At 37.7% G+C, this 16,559-nt stretch overlaps 1 protein-coding gene across 4 annotated transcripts in view; it reads right to left on the bottom strand.

Annotated features, from left to right (window-relative positions):
- Nucleotides 1–209: 209 nt before the first annotated feature.
- The window catches only part of CDH10 (cadherin 10), a 146,343-nt gene continuing 129,993 nt past the window's right edge, over nt 210–16,559 (bottom strand). For 3 of the 4 annotated variants that reach the window (XM_073332273.1, XM_073332274.1, XM_073332275.1), the window contains 3 exons: nt 14,112–14,220; nt 11,304–11,555; nt 210–1,172 (listed from right to left, as the gene is read on the bottom strand). In XM_073332273.1, coding sequence (XP_073188374.1) covers nt 679–1,172; nt 11,304–11,555; nt 14,112–14,220 — 855 coding nt within the window. In that variant the 3' untranslated portion in view covers nt 210–678. Of the gene's footprint in view, nt 1,173–5,926; nt 6,180–11,303; nt 11,556–14,111; nt 14,221–16,559 lie in introns of those variants that run through there. The other variant, XM_073332276.1, reaches the window with a different exon arrangement.

Genomic DNA, 16,559 nt, shown 5'->3' with positions numbered 1-16,559 from the left:
ATGCTTGATTAAATATAGACAGCATAAAAGTGGCTGGAGTAAGCACTGTTACAGGAGTAATTGTATTCTGTCCTTCAGCCTGAGTGTATAGATAGCTATCTTGGAGGGGAGGGACTCACAATTCATCTCCCAGAACAGGCAACATAGTTGTAAAAACTGGTTTATTTCTTAAAAATAAATACAAAAATATAAATATAAAACATTGGCAGATAGAATTTGATGAAATGAAGTTGCACAAACTGTTTTAAACCAGCTGCATATCACACTTATTAACACCACGTGTACATTTTTTTTAAATGTTAATGTACAGAACTGGACATACTTTTTTTTCTTTGCCTTCTTAAAAGCTGCACTTGCAAGGGTAGTACATGTACCTAACAAAAGCGGCTTGTACATGAGGTTGCTTAAGGGAATATCGCCCTGTTCAAGCTTCTGAAAGTACTTGTACTTACTAAAATGGACAACACTGAATTTCCATAGCTTTGGCTCTTGGAAGGTGATTAAATAAAATGCTGTATATATTCTGTGACATCCTACTAGAAAGAATGAATGACCATGAACAAATTAAAAAGAAAACCATTGTGCTGAGTGGCAGGAAAATTTTCCTGAATGTTAAATATTGTTGAGTGGAGAAGGTGTCTGTCAAGTTACTTCCTCTCAAATTGACCCTATCGGAGGTTAAGAAGTGTCTTTGTCACTTTCTCCTCCACCATACATCTCAGCTAGCTTATTAAATCGAGGGCCCCATTCTCTGAGGTAATCATAGTTTTGGTCTCCTTCAGTAGTACCTGACTCTAAGGAACTCAAGGATTCAGCTACAGAATCATTTCCTTCGTAGGCATAGGTTGCAAGTGAATCATATGGTGGTGCGGAGGGATCAGTATCATGCTCCTTTAGCCTTTGGTTAATGAAATCTCGGACATCTGTATTATCTGGTGCTGAAGGAGTCCTGCGTGGTATAAATAATGTTTCAGGAATAATATCTCGTCGAAGCTTCTTATCTTCAATAGCTGCAGGATTTCTCAGTGTGCCAATATCAAAGGCTTGAGTGTCTTCCTCTCCACCACCTTCATCATTATAACTCACAATGTTGTCTCTGATGTCCTCTTTAGACAGGATCAGAGGCTCTTTCTTTCGCTGCCTCTTCAGAGCAGCAAATAGTACCACTATAACTTAAAAAAACACAAAAAAACAGAAGAGCAGATTGATAAACTAAAGATCTCCGTTTAACAATTTCTCAATGGCAAGCCCAGCAGAAACAATAGCTTTACTTTATTTTAATTTTACCAACTAAGCTTAAGAGTCCCTGAAACAGCTCCATCCTGGTTTTTCATCACCTTACCATGTATTGTGTAAAACCTCTCTTGTGCTTAAGAAGACAGGATGCACTCAGAATAAGATCTTTTCTGTATCTTTGAATAGGGACATTGGTTTGGTCTGCAAATGGCCAGGTCTACTTTGATGATGAGGGAGAATACTTTTGCAGGTTTCAAGCAGACTGCTCAAACGGTGCTTGAGTTGCAGTTAATTAAATATTATTTTGAAAATTATAAAATTCAATCTTGGTATCCTTCCACTCCAAACAGCTTGTTTCTGACCACTTTATTTAAAGTTAAACATTTGTGAACTAGTGCACAGGAATTTACTTGAAGAGAATATATCATCAAGGTATTGCTGATTGAGGTCTCTGTTGCAATGGTGATTTTGTGTGAGAAATAGTGTGGTGCTGTTTTATGGCTGGTTGCAGTTAGAGAGAAGAAAGATGTCACTTTTTATTGTTTGTAGTGAACATATATTCTTTTAGTATAAAAAAGAGGAACTCCTAATGAAACTGGAATTTAAATTACCTTGTTTCTATCTCCCTTATGAAAACACACTCACTTGAACACATACTATATATGCTGTATAATTGTTTCAATTAAGCTATAATCTTTTAATTTAGAATTAATTTCACTTTGTGTCCAAAGATACTGACTACTTTTTAGCGTGCCTTGATAATTGTTATGAATAATAGGCATTCAGCCCATTTTTGGTTTCCCAATAATGTATGAACTGAGCTTGATTTTTTTATGAGTGTATTTGGCAGGTATTCACAAAATAGCATACATGAATAATATTCAGACTATAGTGTAATTGGTTTGCCAACTGTTCATTATAAATTAGTGTTGTTTGGTCATTTAAATTATACGTTACCTCAGTTTTTGAACTTAATAACTAACAAAGGACAAATCTATTTTTTTTACACAAATCTATTCATGTTAAATTTATTATTAAACTTTCAGGAAATGTCAACATTTTTACATAGAAGAAAAACTCATAGTGAGACGAACTTTTAGGGCCTAATCCAAAGCCCATTGAAACCAATTAATTCTATCATCTAATATGAAAACTATTAATCTCAGTGAGCTTTTGCTCAGACTCTTAGTCACCAAGGTATTTGTGAATCAACCAATTTTAATGGCTACAAGCAATATGACTGCAGTCAACTCGTAAACGGGATTTTCTAGCGACTAGGAAATTTGATGAAACCTCTTGACCCAAACACCAGTATTCATACTTTAGTTGACTACAGGCTTGCGTGTATGAAATACTGAGCCACCTAATAAGTAAAGCTAGTTCAATTACTTTTTTTTCCCCCCCAATCAGAAAGTGTCTCTTCCTCTAACACTCCGCCCCCCCCACCCCGGAAACATGTATTTTTGATGGAAACGTTTAATTTTATGATTGGAAAAAAATAAGTTGTTTTGAATCAGCATTTCAAAATAAATTTTGTTTGTTTGTTTGTTTTTAGAAAACAAAATATATTTATTCCATTTTGATTTGGGTATTTTCAGGGTTTTTCCCTCCCTCTTTTTCACTGGAAAAACAGGCTGGTGGAAACATTCTCTAAATATTTCCAGTTGGAAAAACACTTTCAAATTCAAAGTACTATGAAAATAACACTTTCTTTCATTTTATACTTCAATGCTTTCATGAACTGAAAGAGCATAAAAGAGCTACACACATATACCCTTTCTGATATTAACTTTAATACCATCAGAAAGTTTATGGGTTTCCCACCTCCTTTTCAAGGGAGGGAAAAAATGGAGAAAGAAATCTAACAATATTCAATTATTTTTGTTTTCAAAAACTGAACCTCTGGAAATTGTTTATTTCAAAATGCCTTGTAGAAAACAGACTTTTAAATGGGGAAATTTACCCGCTGGGATAACAATGCAGTTTCCCAACTAAAGATTAGAATCCTAATTCTAAAGGATAAGCACCTTCTGTGATGTGTGCTGAGAAATTACAGTTGTAATCCCAATATGACTGCCACTTGAATAAAACTAGTAGATTTGATCCCACGTGTGATGGTGGCAGACCAGGTGCCAGCTCATGTCAAAGCCCCAGGTCAATTCGGTTGTGTATTTGTATAGATCAAAGTGGTTGCATAAGAGTGTATTTGGTGTTGAAACTGCATGAAAACAAGTGGGATGTTACCGGCATTGTTTTCACTTTTCTGTATCCCATTATAATGTAATCCCATTATAATACTAGCAAACATTTTACATTGTGTATACCCCTGTAACTAAATAACCCGTCAAACAAGGAAGAAGCCTTGTGGAATGCATATGAAGAACTTTAACAGAAAAGTGCTAATTTCAAAGCAAGTGGTCATTGTGTGTTGTAATCAGTGAACAAAGACTCAAAATGCATTCCTCACTCTCCATCATCAAAGAAAAATCCCAAGTAGGTAGTGACCCTGTCAGCTTGTTTTCTATGAGAAGAAGCTATAAGTATGGATTTAAGGAAAGATCCTTCATCTCTGGACTGTTTGAATTCTTACGGGTAAGTATGCCAGATGCAAAGTGGAGATCCCCAGAGGTAATCTGGGTACCCTGAAAAGACTTTTGGGAAACTTGCAGTTTCTTTCACCACTGCCACCATTTGGAATTACAAATTGTGACTCATGTATACATATATTTTACCTGCTCTAAGGTTTTAATAACTCTCTTTTCCTTTGATTAGTTTACTATAGAATTGGCTACCAGTGTTATCTTTGGTGAAAGATCTAGAGTACCAATTGACCTGGGGTAAGTGACTGGTCTCTCAGGACAGGGAGCAACCTGCTGTGATCTAGGAGTTCACCTTTTTTAATGGTTTGGTGAAGTCTAATTATAGAACACACCACCAGCTTGGAGTGTCTACCCTGAGATAGGCACTCTCAGTTGTGAGACACTCCAGACACCATGCACATATGCAATTTGCATGGTCATACTGCAGAGAACCCCAAACTACAATTCATTAATGGTTTCTTTGTGTCAACTATGAAATAAGGTCATATCAGTAAGCATGTTTGTTTACTGATATGACCTTATTTCAAAGTTAATCACAGGACTACATTAATTTCTCTCAGGATCAGGATTGGTGCTGCAAGTAACAGTATTTCTGACACTAAACTCTAAGCTTTTGTGTTGTGCCACACAAAATTACACATTTCAAATGAAAATGATACCAAAAAATACAGAACAATCCTAGCAACATAATATAAAGTCTTATTAAAATATTAAGTAAAGAATTAAGTATTTAAAATTATTTCCTTGATTATCATACAGACTAACATCAATCTTCTTCCTGCCTTGGTGGGACCGGACTAGTTCCTTCCCTCCTGCCCCATTTCAGCAATAATTAGCAGGTAGTGCTGGGCCTAGACACCAATTTGAATCTTAAAACAAGTCTGTACATTTAAAGCTATGCTAATGCACCGATCCATCTGGATCTAAATTTAGTGAACAACCTGCGACAGCTGCTCTTTTCATAGGTCCTGGACTGCAACCCACACACTACAAGTAAACTAATCTACTTTTCTCTCCTCACCACCAGATTGGTAATGACCCTGCAAAGTCAGGTTACCCACCCTAAGACCTGAGCGTAGGTGGCTTCCATTACTTATAAATGAGAGGTTTCAGAGTAGCAGCCATGTTAGTCTGTATCCAAAAAAAGGAGTACTTGTGGCACCTTAGAGACTAACCAATTTATTTGAGCATAAGCTTTTGTGAGCTACGCTATGCTATAGCTATGCTATAGCTCACGAAAGCTTATGCTCAAATACATTTGTTAGTCTCTAAGGTGCCACAAGTACTCCTTTTCTTTTTATAAATGAGAGGCTCTTCTCTGAAAAGTGACTCTAAAATGACATCATGTGATTGCGAGCTTGCCATCTTCCATGACAGTAGTTTCAAATAAAGCATCTTTTTACTTATAAAGAGCTTTAAAAAACAACCACCACCACCAATAACCAAAAAAACCCTGCTAGCCCTAGAAACTCATCTGTGCCTATCAAACCTAAGCTGTGTTGTTTTATCCTCACATATGAACACCCATTACTGCAGCCCATGGTGTCCTCAGATAGACCTATGCAACCAATGTGACTTCAGGGAGTCTGCAGAAGTGTAACCGATTGGAACATGACAGTGCATTCTTGCTGGCAATGCACAAGGAGGAATATAATCCAAGTCCTTCTCTCAAACACCTGAAGGTGCTTAAATAGTAATAAGACTAAACACTTCTTTTAGTCTAAATAAGCAGCTCTGACTATGAATTCAGGGAGCTGATTTATTGAGGAAAAAGTTTTATTTTTCTGAGTTACAACATACATCAGTTTCTGACTCCTGACTAGATATCCATATGGGGAGGAGTTAGAACTCATAATGAAAACACATGCAGAGCAGTGAAACTTGAAACTTGACAAGGTCAGCTCCCAGACTGCTGCACTGGGCAGCACAGGTTGGGGAGGAGGTGAGCAGCCCTCAGTGGTGAAAGAACAGGTTAAGGACTATTTAGAAAAGCTGGACATGCACAAGTACAGATCTCATGCATCCAGAGGTGCTGAGGGAGTTGGCTGATGTGATTGCAGAGCCATTATCTTTGAAAACTCATGGTGATCGGGGGAGGTCCTGGACGACTGGAAAAAGGCAAATATAATGCCCTTCTTTAAAAAGGGAAGAAAGAGAATCTGGGGAACTACAGACCGGTCTTCCTCACCTCAGTCCCTGGAAAAATCCTGGAGAAGGTCCTCAAGGAATCCATTTTGAAGCACTTGGAGGAGAGGAAGGTGATCAGGAACAGTCAACATGGATTCACCGAGGGCAAGTCATGCCTGACCAACCTGACTGCCTTCTATGATGAGTTAACTGGCTCTGTGAATATGGGGAAAGCGGTGGACGTGATTATATCTTGACTTTAGCAAAGATTTTGATATCATCTCCCACAGTATTCTTGCCAGCAAGTTACAAAAAGTATGGATTGGATAAATGGACTATAAGGTGGATAGAAAGCTGGCTAGATTATTGGGCTCAAGAGGTAGTGATCAATGGCTTGATCTCTAGTTGGCAGCTGGTATCAAGCAGAGTGCTCCAGGGGTCTGCCCTGGGGCCAATTTTGTTCAACATCTTCATTAATGATCTGGATGATGGGATGGATAGTACCCTCAGCAAGTTTGCGGCTGACATTGAGCTGCAGGGGAGAGGTAGATATGCTTGAGGGTAGGGATAGGGTCCAAAGTGACCTAGACAAATTGGAGGATTGGGCCAAAAGAAATCTGATGAAGTTCAACAAGGATAAGTGCAGAGTCCTGCACTTAGGACAGAGGAATCCCATGCACTGCTGCAGGCTGGGGACCAACTGGCTAAGCTGCAGTTCTGCAGAAAAGGACCTGGGGATTACAGTGGATGAGAAGCTGGGTATGAGTCAACAGTGTTCCCTTGTTGCCAAGAAGGTTAATGGCATATTAGGCTATACAAGTAGGAGCATTGCCAGCAGATGGAGGGAAGTGACTATTCCCCGCTATTCGGCACTGGTGAGGCCACATCTGGAGTACTGCGTCCAGTTTTGGGCCCCCCACTACAGAAAGGATGTGGACAAATTGGAGAGAGTCCAGTGGAGGGCAACAAAAATGAGTAGGGGACTGGGGCACATGAGTTATGAGGAGAGGCTGAGGGAACTGGGCTTATTTAGTCTGCAGAAGAGAAGAGTGACTTGGGTTCCAAAGAGGATGGAGCTAGGCTGTTCAAAATGGTGGCAGATGACAAAACAAGAAGCAATGGTCTCAAGTTGCAGTGGGGGAGGTCTAGATTGAATATTAGGAAAAACTACTTCACTAGGAGGGTGATGAAGAACTGGAATGGGTTACCTAGGGAGGTGGTGGACTTTCTATCTTTAAAGGTTTTTAAGGCCTGGGTTGAGAGAGCCCTGGCTGGGATGATTTAGTTGGGGTTGGACTAGATAACCTCTGGAGGTCTCTTTCAGCCATAATCTTCTATGATTCTATGAAGACCACTGCTGAAATTCAGTGTTCTGCCTAATGCAGATCAGTTGAGAGGCCATTCATATTCCTACATATAATTAGAAATAGGATGAACCTGGAAATGTTGTTTATCTCCCTGCAAAAAAGAAATCTAAACATTAACACACATAAGAACTATCTAATGAACCCTTTCTTTTTCAGAGAAGAAATGGCTATTCATATATTCAGGGATGAGTCACATCCTCCAGTCTGTCCACGGGCACTTTTCCCAGAGTGACTAACTTCACGGCTTGCCCCTCTTTGACTGGGTCACTCCTAATCCCATCTTTGCAGCCCCTCTCAAATGCACTCCTCAAGTGGCAGCACCCCTCTTTCCAAATGTTTTAACACTACAGGCCCAACTGTGTTTGGCACCTCTAAGAAATTTCCATTTAGGAGGCATGTCACTAGCAGCTTATTAAAGTGACTCAAAAAATCATCTTCAAACAAAAAGTAGGGCTGTCAATTAACTGCAGTTAACTTATGCGATTAACTCAAATTAACCATGATTAATTGCACTTTTAAACAATAGATTACCAATTGAAATGTATTAAATATTTTTGGATGTTTCTCTACATTTTCAAATATATTTATTTCAATTACAACACACAATACAACAGTACAATGCTCACTTTAAATTATTTTTATTTCAAATATTTGCACTGTAAAAATGATAAAGAAATAGTATTTTTCAATTCACCTCATGCAAGTACTGTAGTGCAATCTCTTCATTTGTAAGTTGCACTTTCATGATAAAGATTTTTTGAGTGTAGTTATATAACAAAAAATAACCAAAACAATGTAAAACTTTAGAGCGTACAAGTCCACTCATTCCTACTTCTTGTTCAGCCAATCGCTAAGGCAAACAAGTTTGTTTATGTTTACAGGACATAATGCTGCCTGCTTCTTATTTACAATGTCACCTGAAAGTGAGAACAGGTGTTGGCATGGCACTTTTATAGCCCGGATTGCAAGGTATTTATGTGCCAGATATGCTACACATTCGTATGCACCTTCCTGCTTTGGCTACCATTTCAGAGGACATGCTTCCATGCTGATGATACTCATTTAAAAAAAATGTGTTAATTCAATTTGTGACTGAAGTCTCAGATGATGACCCAGCAGGTTGTTCGTTTTAAGAACACATTCATTGCAGATTTGCAAAAATGCAGAGAAGGTACCAATGTGAGATTTCTAAAAATAGCTACAGCACTCAATCCAAGGTTTAAGAATCTGAAGTGCCTTCCAAAATCTGAGAGGGATGAGGTGTGGAGCATGCTTTCAGAAGCCTTATAAAAGTAACACACTGATGTGGAAACTCCAGAATAGAATCACGAAAAAAGAAAATCAGCCGTCTGCTGGTGGCATCTGACTCAGATGATGAAAATGAATTTGCATTGGTTCGCACTGCTTTGGATAGTTATCTAGCAGAACCTCAGCATGGACATATGTCCTCTGGAATGGTAGTTGAAGCATGAAGGGACACATGAATCTTTAGCACATCTGGCACGTACATATCTTGTGACGCCGGCTACAACAGTTCCATGCAATCACCTGTTGTCTCTTTCAGGTAACATTGTAAACAAGAAGCAGGCAGCATTATCTCCTGAAAATGTAAAAACAAACTTGTTTGCCTGAGAGATTGGCTGAACAAATAGGACTGAGTGGACTTGTAGGTTCTAGAATTTTACATTGTTTTATTGTTGAGTGCAGGGTTTTTTTTACATAATTCTATATTTTTAAGTTCAACTTTCATGATACAAATGTTGTGCAATCTCTTTCTTAGGTCAATTGAAAAAAAACAATTTCTTTTGTTTTTTTACTTGTGTAAATATTTGTAAAAAAATAGTACTATAAAGTGAGCACTGTACACTTTGTATTCTGTGTGGTAATTGAAATCAATATATTTGAAAATGTAGAAAACATCCAAAAATATTTAAATAACTTGTATTCTACTATTCTTTAATAGTGCAATTAATGGCAATTAATTTTGTTCATCGCTTGAGAGCCCTAAGAAAAAGTATTGCTTATTCAATGAAAAATACATAACTATCAAGGAGAAGGGTTTAAACAAGTGTGTGTGTATACATCTTGTCACCTAAACTTTACTCTTTCCTTGGCAGTTTCTACTTAGCCCAGCTGCCTCCATCTCCGAGAGAGAGAATGTCCTCCTGCAGTTTTCTCTTAACCTTTTAGTCTAATTGGAACCAGACAGATTTCCCAATGAATAGCTTCCGCTACTCGTTCGTAAGGACCTTGGTATTCTTTCTGGTGGTAACTTAACTTTGTCATTGTTTTGTTTTCCCCTTAACAGCCTTGTTTGATTTAATTCCATATAGTCAGGCAGGATAATATCAAGTAGATAAACTGAGGTGCATATGATATTAATTTAAAATAATAGACAATTCCCTCCTCCTCCACAGCTAGTTACATCATTTCACCAAATTGGCTTCTGAAAAAATATTTCAACATTATATTGGGCAATTTTGCTAAGACAAACCCCTGTGGTGATCTTATATGTTCCTAAAAATACCTGTCCTTTATTATTACTACGGCATCAGCTGAACTTTTTTTCCATTTGTAACATAATTACCCCTGACAAATCAAACTACCGTAAGGTATTTCTACTTGCAGACTAAGGTTTTTAGTACTATCAAGAGCCTTTACAATTTTTCCAAAATTTGTTCGCTCCCCTATATTCCACAGGAGACCTAAATTTTAAATGTGAAGTTTTATGACATTTAGGTTTCCTAAAACACTGCGCTATCACTACAAAGAATAATTTACTGTTCCGTTCATAAGACACAAAATTATGGTGTGACTCAATGTTAAAGACACATTAAATCAGGTTTTTCCTATGGCCCAGTAAAGGCTCAATTGCACTAAAGCTCACTGTATAAGAAAGGGAAAGACTTATGAAATGCATGATAGAAGATAATATTACATGTAATTTTCTTATTTGAGGACTAAGAGTCTGTACAAACAAATTCCATGTATGGCATGATAGCAGGGGATCAGGCTCTAGCCTATTGCACTGAACTGAATCAGTGAAAGTTACTCTGGATTTAACAGTGTTAAGGGCAACATTTGGCCCTTTACTTAATATTCCCTGAGCTTTTTTTTTTTCCATGTGCATGAGAGAACATCTATTAACAATACAACAAACCAGAGATATATTTGAAATGTTATCGTAAAAAGCATATTAAGGATTTTGAGGCATTCTATCGCAAAGTAAATAAAGTTTACATAAAATAACATTGGTCATGGGCCAGGCTTTTCGTGTGTCTTCTCATGGAACACACACTGAAGTTGTTATCTTTACTTCATCCCAAAGCATTTGAGGAGTGTCCTGGCCTCCATTTAGTTCTCACAAGATCTACTGGTTTCAGGGGGCAAACTCCACCAGTTTATAGAGAAATGAACACTGCTCCCCTAAGAAGGATGAATCACTACGTAAACTTAAGATGAGAAATATTGATCGGTTTGCTTGGCTCTCACAACCATTTCTAGTACATTTCCTATTAGAAAGTGTTATAGATAATGATTTCACATGGATGAAGGGGTAAAAGTATCTCAAATCATTTATCTGATTAAAAGTACATTTTACAATTCTCTGCCAGTAAATGCCAAAAACCGAAGTCCCAGTTCATTGATTTGACTTTGCTATGTAGTTCAACCCTCTTAGCCATTTTTTTAGGGAACAACTTCACTGTAAGTATATAGGTACTGCCATTTGCATACTGAAATTTGTTGGAACAATTTAACAACCTGAGTTTTTCATTCTTAGTCACCTAGAAACAATGTTTTACTACATCTAAGTTCACCAGAGAATAAACCGTTTCCACTGTTTTACAGTAAATTTGAATCTTATATCACAAAACACTAATATTTCAAAACTATGTAGCTTGCAACTGCTCAGGCCTCTATATCTCTGAAGTATTAGTTAATTTGGGAAAAGATGCATTTTTCTATTACTTACCTAGAAGTATAATGATGCAGAGGAGAATGGCAATTAGAGCACCAGTGCTCAGGCCAGCAGGAAGGAGCAAGGCCTCGGCATTACAGGACTGCATGTTCCCCCGGTTGTCGCAGGTGCACACTCGAATTGTCAGCGTGCCGGTGCTACTCTGGATTGGGTAGTCATTGTCCGAGATCACCACTGGCAGGAAATAGGTGTTTATTTCATGTCTACTGAAGCCATTTCTTCGAGTCAAAATTCTGGCAGTGTTATCTATATCAGTTAAAAATAATTATATATTACACATGAGTAATATATATAACAATAAAATGCATATTATATATAATAGACACAAACACTTTTTATCAGAGTTTTTGGTTCACTATGTTATTTTGGAAAGTGCACTTCCTTAACATCTGAGATCAGGCTTTTTTCTACTGGTGTTTAAACTTGACCAAAAAGCCGCTTTGCCTCTCTCTTCTGCTCAACACGCTTTTGTCCAATGCATTGTATTCCTCAGTATCTCAAGCTGAAATGTGATTGGAAGAGTGATTAACATGGGCATTCAGAAGATCAAAATGCAATTCTGTATTCCTAAACAGTTTAGACATGTTAATGTACTCCAGATACTGTATATGTGTCAAGTAGTACAGAGTCTTACCATGCTGTTATTAATCTGTAGTGTAAACAGTAGCATTAAATGCTGTGCAAATAGCCTCCCTGCAAGTCAGAGCTGCCAGGAGGGCTGCTGCTCTTTCTACTAATACAGGACAAAAATACAAAAACAAGATTTGGGGCAAATGTTTCCTCTTTGATCAGCATTGTCAATCTCTGATAGATAAGCATTATCTGTACTGCCAGTTGACTTCCCATTGAAGTTAATGAGTGTAACCCATCTACAAAAAGTGTGGAATATCATTAGAAATGATAAGATATATTTTCTTAGAGCCTATCCTCTGCATAATAGCTCATCTTAACTAATTATCCTCTCACAATTTGTATGGCAACTTCTGACTTATCCGTGTGTGTGTTATATATCTTCTTACTATATGTTCCATTCTATGCATCCAATGAAGTGGGCTGTAGCCCACGAAAGCTTTTGCTCTAATGAATTTGTTAGTCTCTAAGGTGTCACAAGTACTCTTGTTTTTGTGGATCCAGACTAATAGGGCTGATACTCTGAAATCTGCATAGACAGGATCTAGTCCCCAAGATATATCCTCTATTAAAATATTACACTTGGTTTGAGCTAGAAGGCTGAGAGAAGTGAAGAACATTCCATTGTATTCATTCTAGAATGTTCCTTTACAGCTCTTCCCATCTGATGTCATCCTGGTTTCATATCTTTTTATGCTGGCTGATTTCATAATTCTAACACAAACCAAACAGACTACAGATGAGTGCTCATGTCATGTCCCACTTCCCCAACAAAAGATAAAATCCTAAAAGCATTCCCTGGCAACAGTCAGGAAAAAAAATGACAAATGAGCAAAAAGAAACCCAAAGTGGCTATCCACTTGGAGTCATCAGCCTCATTCAGCTATACAAAGGAGCAAAGACAGAAGACTAAGAACACAGTCCCTATGCTCACGCTTCCTCTGCTCTCATTGCCCTTTCCCCAACCCCCCTCAAAAAATCAGGTATTAGATTTAGCCTCTCTTATACACTGCCTTTGACCCACAACCCCAAATAATTTGATGTTAGATCCTGTTATGTTATTCTCTGTTCCTCCCCCTTCACCAATTGTTACAGACTCTCCATTGCTTGTACATCAGCCAGAGGAACTTTTTTCAGTGGTCATGTTTTGGGGTGCAGGAGGCTGTGGAGGCTTACTAAGCCTAGAAAGATTTTTCTTTTCTTCTGAGTCTAAGATTCTGTGACCTTAAACTGAAGCTGACTAGGTGAATTAAGATTATATAAAGTGAAATCTTCTGCACGTCGAGGACAGCTGACAGTCTTATGGGTTCTGTAGGCATTTACCTACCTCCAAACTATCTTCCGAGTTGAGACTCTACCATTTCCCACTTATGGCTTACCTCTACAGAGCATACATTAATTCATTTATTTCCAGATAAGGGGCTTAATGATGAGAACAGATCAATGCTATTTGGTTTTGAATGTGTATAGATTAAGTAAACCTCCAATGATTACAAGTCTGTGTCCTTTATATAACTTCAGTGGATTTATATTTTGGTTATGGTGTACTAAATGTATCTATAGATTACATGTAGTGGTTATATCCATGTCACAGACAGCATTTATCATAAGCCTTCAACTGTCTCATCTACTCCCCACTAATCCATTGCTATTGAGTTCAGGTTGTAACACTCCCCAAACCAAAAGAGGACAAAATCACCATGTTTTAAAAACATGTAAAGCCACCAAATGCAACTGAAATCTTGATCCAGATTTATTTCAACATAAGCTTACATTTTGGGTTTGTAAAATATTTAAATCTTTACACTTCTTTTAAAATAAAGGAAATTATTTCCATCATATTGTCCCCCCACCAACAAGCATATTGCAATTAATAATATAAGATGTGATGATACCCAATTTTCCATCATAATTCCGTAAGTGGACGGAAGAAGATGGACAAGAAGAAGAAAGGATCATAAGCACAGTAAGATAATAGGCAATTCCACAGTAGTAACATTAATTTTGTCTGCTCTCTGTATGAGGTTCAGTGGCCAGTGAAGGCCCTGTCCTTTTTTCCAGTTAATAGGTCTTAACTGTTGCAAACACAAGTTCAAACATTTCAGAAAAATACCTGTAATATGTTCGGAATGAAAGATAAATCTTATACCATGGGCAAGCTCTGTATTTTACCTTCATTATCTTGAACAGTAAAGTTTGGGTTAACAGCACCTAAACTGAAGAAAAATTTTTGTCCTCCAAGTGGGTCATCTTTGTCTACTGCACTTATGGTCTGTATTAGCTGCAGACAAGGAAAAACAAAAACAAGCAGACATTGTGATACAGTTATCTGGGTACTTCAATGAACAGTACCAGCTTTAAAAAAATCCATATTTATAAAACTATGGTATGAATAATACTATATAATATGGTAACTGATCAAATGTAGCTTTCATCATATATGTTGCTGCTTTTCCTGATGAAGTGCAAAAAATAAAGTAGTAAGTAACCTAGCTCATTGGTCGGGAGTTTGGATTCTAAATACTGCAAAGCAAAGTTTAAACCCAGTGTTTATAAAATCAAAACAACCACCCCCCCATTATATTTTGAACTGCTACCTACCTTTGCCCCTTACACATTTCTCTATACATATTTTTAGCAAGTATATACAATAGTAATTCAGATTAAATTAATACACTTAAAATATACACAAAGAACTGGCCACAATTTTTCACAAGAAAATTTTTCAATTTCAAAACAAAAATACTCATTATGGTTCAAACTGAAATTTGTATTTCATTTAAATGTTTGAAAACTGAAAATAACATGAACGTTTTAATCCTCTCCCTCCCCACCACACTGAATGTAAAAAAAAAATCATTGTCTACTTTTTTCCCCCGACTCTAACTTTTCAACACTTCTTCAACTTTGGAAAAGTTAGACTGAACAAAAGCAAAAATGAAACACTGACTCTGCCATTGTAACTCTTCCAAATCTGAGGAACTTGCAAGACAAAGAGGGATTAAAAGAAAACCCCCTGAACTTTAATTTGATTACACTCAGTGGTAAAAAGGTAGAAGATGGGGGAAACAAAAATTGTTCAATGCCAAACACTGCAAATTGGAAACCACTTTGAAACTTCTAAATTTGTAATGAAATTCAGTTGTCCATTTCCCAGCACAGAAAATCATGTAAATTAAGAGTTTATGAGGGGAAAATTGTTTACCATGACACTCAAACATTCTATTCAAAATGCTAAAACACATACACCTCTATCACCCCTAGCTGGGATCTGAGATCCTGGGTAGATATCATAACTTCAGCTTCATCAGAGTACTTGGGTTGCAGACTTCCAAAGAAAGCCTGTTGTAGGCATTGCAGGAAGTAGTGGTGATTCCCTGCCATTCTTCTATTTAAGTATGCAGTGAACCAGTGTAGTTCATCATTGAAACTTACTGGCTGTTAGCTACTGCAAGTCCCATCTCTTAGATGTAAATCTGAGATTTTTGTTGCTTCATCCCAGGGTGACTTCCAGTCACACAGCCTCGGTTATTACTCTATGCTGATGATTACCAGAAATACCTCTCCACTGACTGACATCCTGCCTTCAATGTTCCATTGTCTACTCAAGTTTAACTTGGCAAAAATGGAAGTTTCTTCTAGAACCTTCCTACATATCCTCCCTGCTCCATTACTGCTGTCAACTATACAATCCGACTGGTTCCTCAAGCATGCAATCTACCCTATCATTTTTGACATCTCTCCCATGACATGCTAAATCCTGCTTTCTTTGTCTCTCTAGAATCTCCAAAATGCATCTGTTTATCTTCATTCCTACCATTAAAACTCTTGTCAAGATATATCATCATTTGCCTCAGCAATGGCAACCTCCTCTCTGTGGCCTTCCAAACACTCATCTAACTCCCCACTTCTCTCCTCCAGTCCTTCCACATTGCAGAGGCAAAACTCTTTCACAGTGCAAGCTTAGGCTTTTTCTCTCTCAATTGTATCCCTTTATCCTTCTCCAAACATCCCCTGCACCTCCACTTTCCTTCCTGGGTTACTCGGGAGCAGGCAGCACTCACTTGTGTGACCAGCTACCCAATGATGTTGACAGTAAAGGAGATCTTGAGTATATCAGTGGTGATGTTGGATTGGTAGGAATCCTCTATTCACCTCTCCAAGACAGTCCTTTTACTTATATTTTTACTTGGTGGCGCTTCAACCTAGCTGGAGCCTCCTGCTCACTGGTGTGCCTTGGAAGCCTTCAGGAATAAACCAGAGCTAATCTCTGCAAGGGGTCTAACTCAAAAGTACCAATTACAAACAAACAATATATTCTTAATTAGATTTAACACACCTTTATGTAACAATTTAGAAAAAAAAAAAAACATGTTATAACAGACTGAGATTAATTAAAATGTCACAACTACTTTAAATCAGCAGGGGCCCACTTCAATAAATTAATTAATCTATGCAGTTTACAGTAGTAAATACAACTTAGCTAACTTACATTTACATTGACACCATCCTGGAGTGTGAACTCTTCTGAATTTCAGAGTTCTAGGCACTTCCTTGCATGGGCATGCTTGAAGATCTTGAAGCCAGGGTTAGCACTCTGTTGGTCCAGTAAATCAGTCC

Source organism: Lepidochelys kempii, chromosome 2, assembly GCF_965140265.1.
Source record: "Lepidochelys kempii isolate rLepKem1 chromosome 2, rLepKem1.hap2, whole genome shotgun sequence".
Lineage (NCBI taxonomy): Eukaryota > Metazoa > Chordata > Testudines > Cheloniidae > Lepidochelys > Lepidochelys kempii.
The sequence above is the reverse complement of the archived record's forward strand: the minus strand, read 5'-3'. Positions and strand labels throughout refer to the sequence as shown.